This window comes from Sinocyclocheilus grahami, unplaced genomic scaffold, assembly GCF_001515645.1.
Source record: "Sinocyclocheilus grahami isolate Dianchi unplaced genomic scaffold, SAMN03320097.WGS_v1.1 scaffold5900.1, whole genome shotgun sequence".
Lineage (NCBI taxonomy): Eukaryota > Metazoa > Chordata > Actinopteri > Cypriniformes > Cyprinidae > Sinocyclocheilus > Sinocyclocheilus grahami.
This window is the reverse complement of record NW_015510468.1, coordinates 1-1,329: the sequence shown is the minus strand read 5'-3', so window position 1 is coordinate 1,329 and position 1,329 is coordinate 1. Positions and strand designations below refer to the sequence as shown.

General features: G+C 42.8%; 1 protein-coding gene across 1 annotated transcript; it reads left to right on the top strand.

Moving 5' to 3' along the window:
• Positions 1 to 164: 164 nt before the first annotated feature.
• LOC107577379 (enhancer of mRNA-decapping protein 4-like) lies at positions 165 to 970 on the top strand (the record flags this gene model as incomplete). The annotated part of the gene is made up of 3 exons (XM_016263464.1): positions 165 to 316; positions 462 to 495; positions 790 to 970. Coding segments are annotated over exons 1-3 (367 nt in total), but the record flags the coding sequence as incomplete, so codon positions are not given.
• Positions 971 to 1,329: the final 359 nt, after the last annotated feature.

The window sequence follows — 1,329 nt, the reverse complement described above, 5'->3', positions numbered from 1 at the left end:
CTGAACAAGTCTGAGCATGACTCAAAGACTCAAGATAATGATGTAAATATGCAAATTAAGGGCTGTGTCTAGGGGGTTTCAGACACCTGTAGTGTCAGTTCAATACCTTAATGATAATTGTGCTGATCTTTTGTCTTTTCCATTTATTTTCTCTTCCTACTGTGATGGACAGTGATCATGATGATGAGGTTGCCAGTCTGGCCTCTTCCTCGGGGAACTGTGGCCCTTGCTCCTCTCACAGACTTCCCGTAAAGGACTGGAAAACATCTCCCCGCAGCTCCCCTAAGCTCAAGAGGAAGAGCAAGAAGGATGAAGGGTGAGTGAGCTGCCCTCCTTACTATGGATATCTTACTGATATTAATGTTTATATTGTTTAATATGAGATTGAAAGGTGAGCCCCTTCAAACATATAATCTGATCGTGTGATTGATTAGATCATCTTTGTTTTTTTCCCTACCCAGAGAGTCCTCACAGTCTAGACAGATTGAGAACCAGGTAAGTCTGTTGATCCCCTGCATCACGATCCGAATGCATTTCTTAGCATTTGTATTGTGTAAACCCAATGAAAATGCACGAAGGCTTGTTTTCTGTCCAGTCACTGTGATTCATAATATAAATAAAACATTAATGCAGTGGAGACCAAAACCAATGAATAACATGGCAAGCTCGGTGCTATGAATGCTCTGCTGTGACTGCTATGACTTTTACAACTGTGCTGACATCACTCAAGCATACCCGGGAGTCCTTGAGCTTCACAAGTGAGGAATGAATGAGCTGTTGTGTCCTCAGATGAGCACAGAGGTGCAGGATGAGCTTCTACAGATGTTACGGAGCCAGCAAAGGGAGATCGCTGAGCTGAGACAGAACCAGCTGGACCTTCTGCAGAGAGTCACCAGTCACATGGACGCTGTACAGAGCTCCATCATGGCTCACATTGAGCACGCCATGTTGGCTCAGCAGGAGCAAGAACGTATCCTTCCACTAGGGGGAGACTTGTAGCTAGGATGAAGATTAGAGCAAACACAAATTAGCAAGAAAAAAATTAAACAAGGCATCCGTGATGTCACCTTAAGCATTTTTTTTTTACCATATGAAATCAAAATTTATTATTTTGTTTCTTGATGTTGCACTTTTTTCTTTTCAAAGAGAATTTGAAAGCATAGGCTTTCATTAACATCAATCTTTCTGCCAATGCAACCAAGGCTATATAGACTGAGATGAGTAATATTGATATTATATATTGATTGGGGGAAGTCGTGGCCTAATGGTTAGAGAGTCGGGCTCGTTGCGGGTTCGAGTCTCGTACCTGCAGGGATTGTAGGTGGGGGG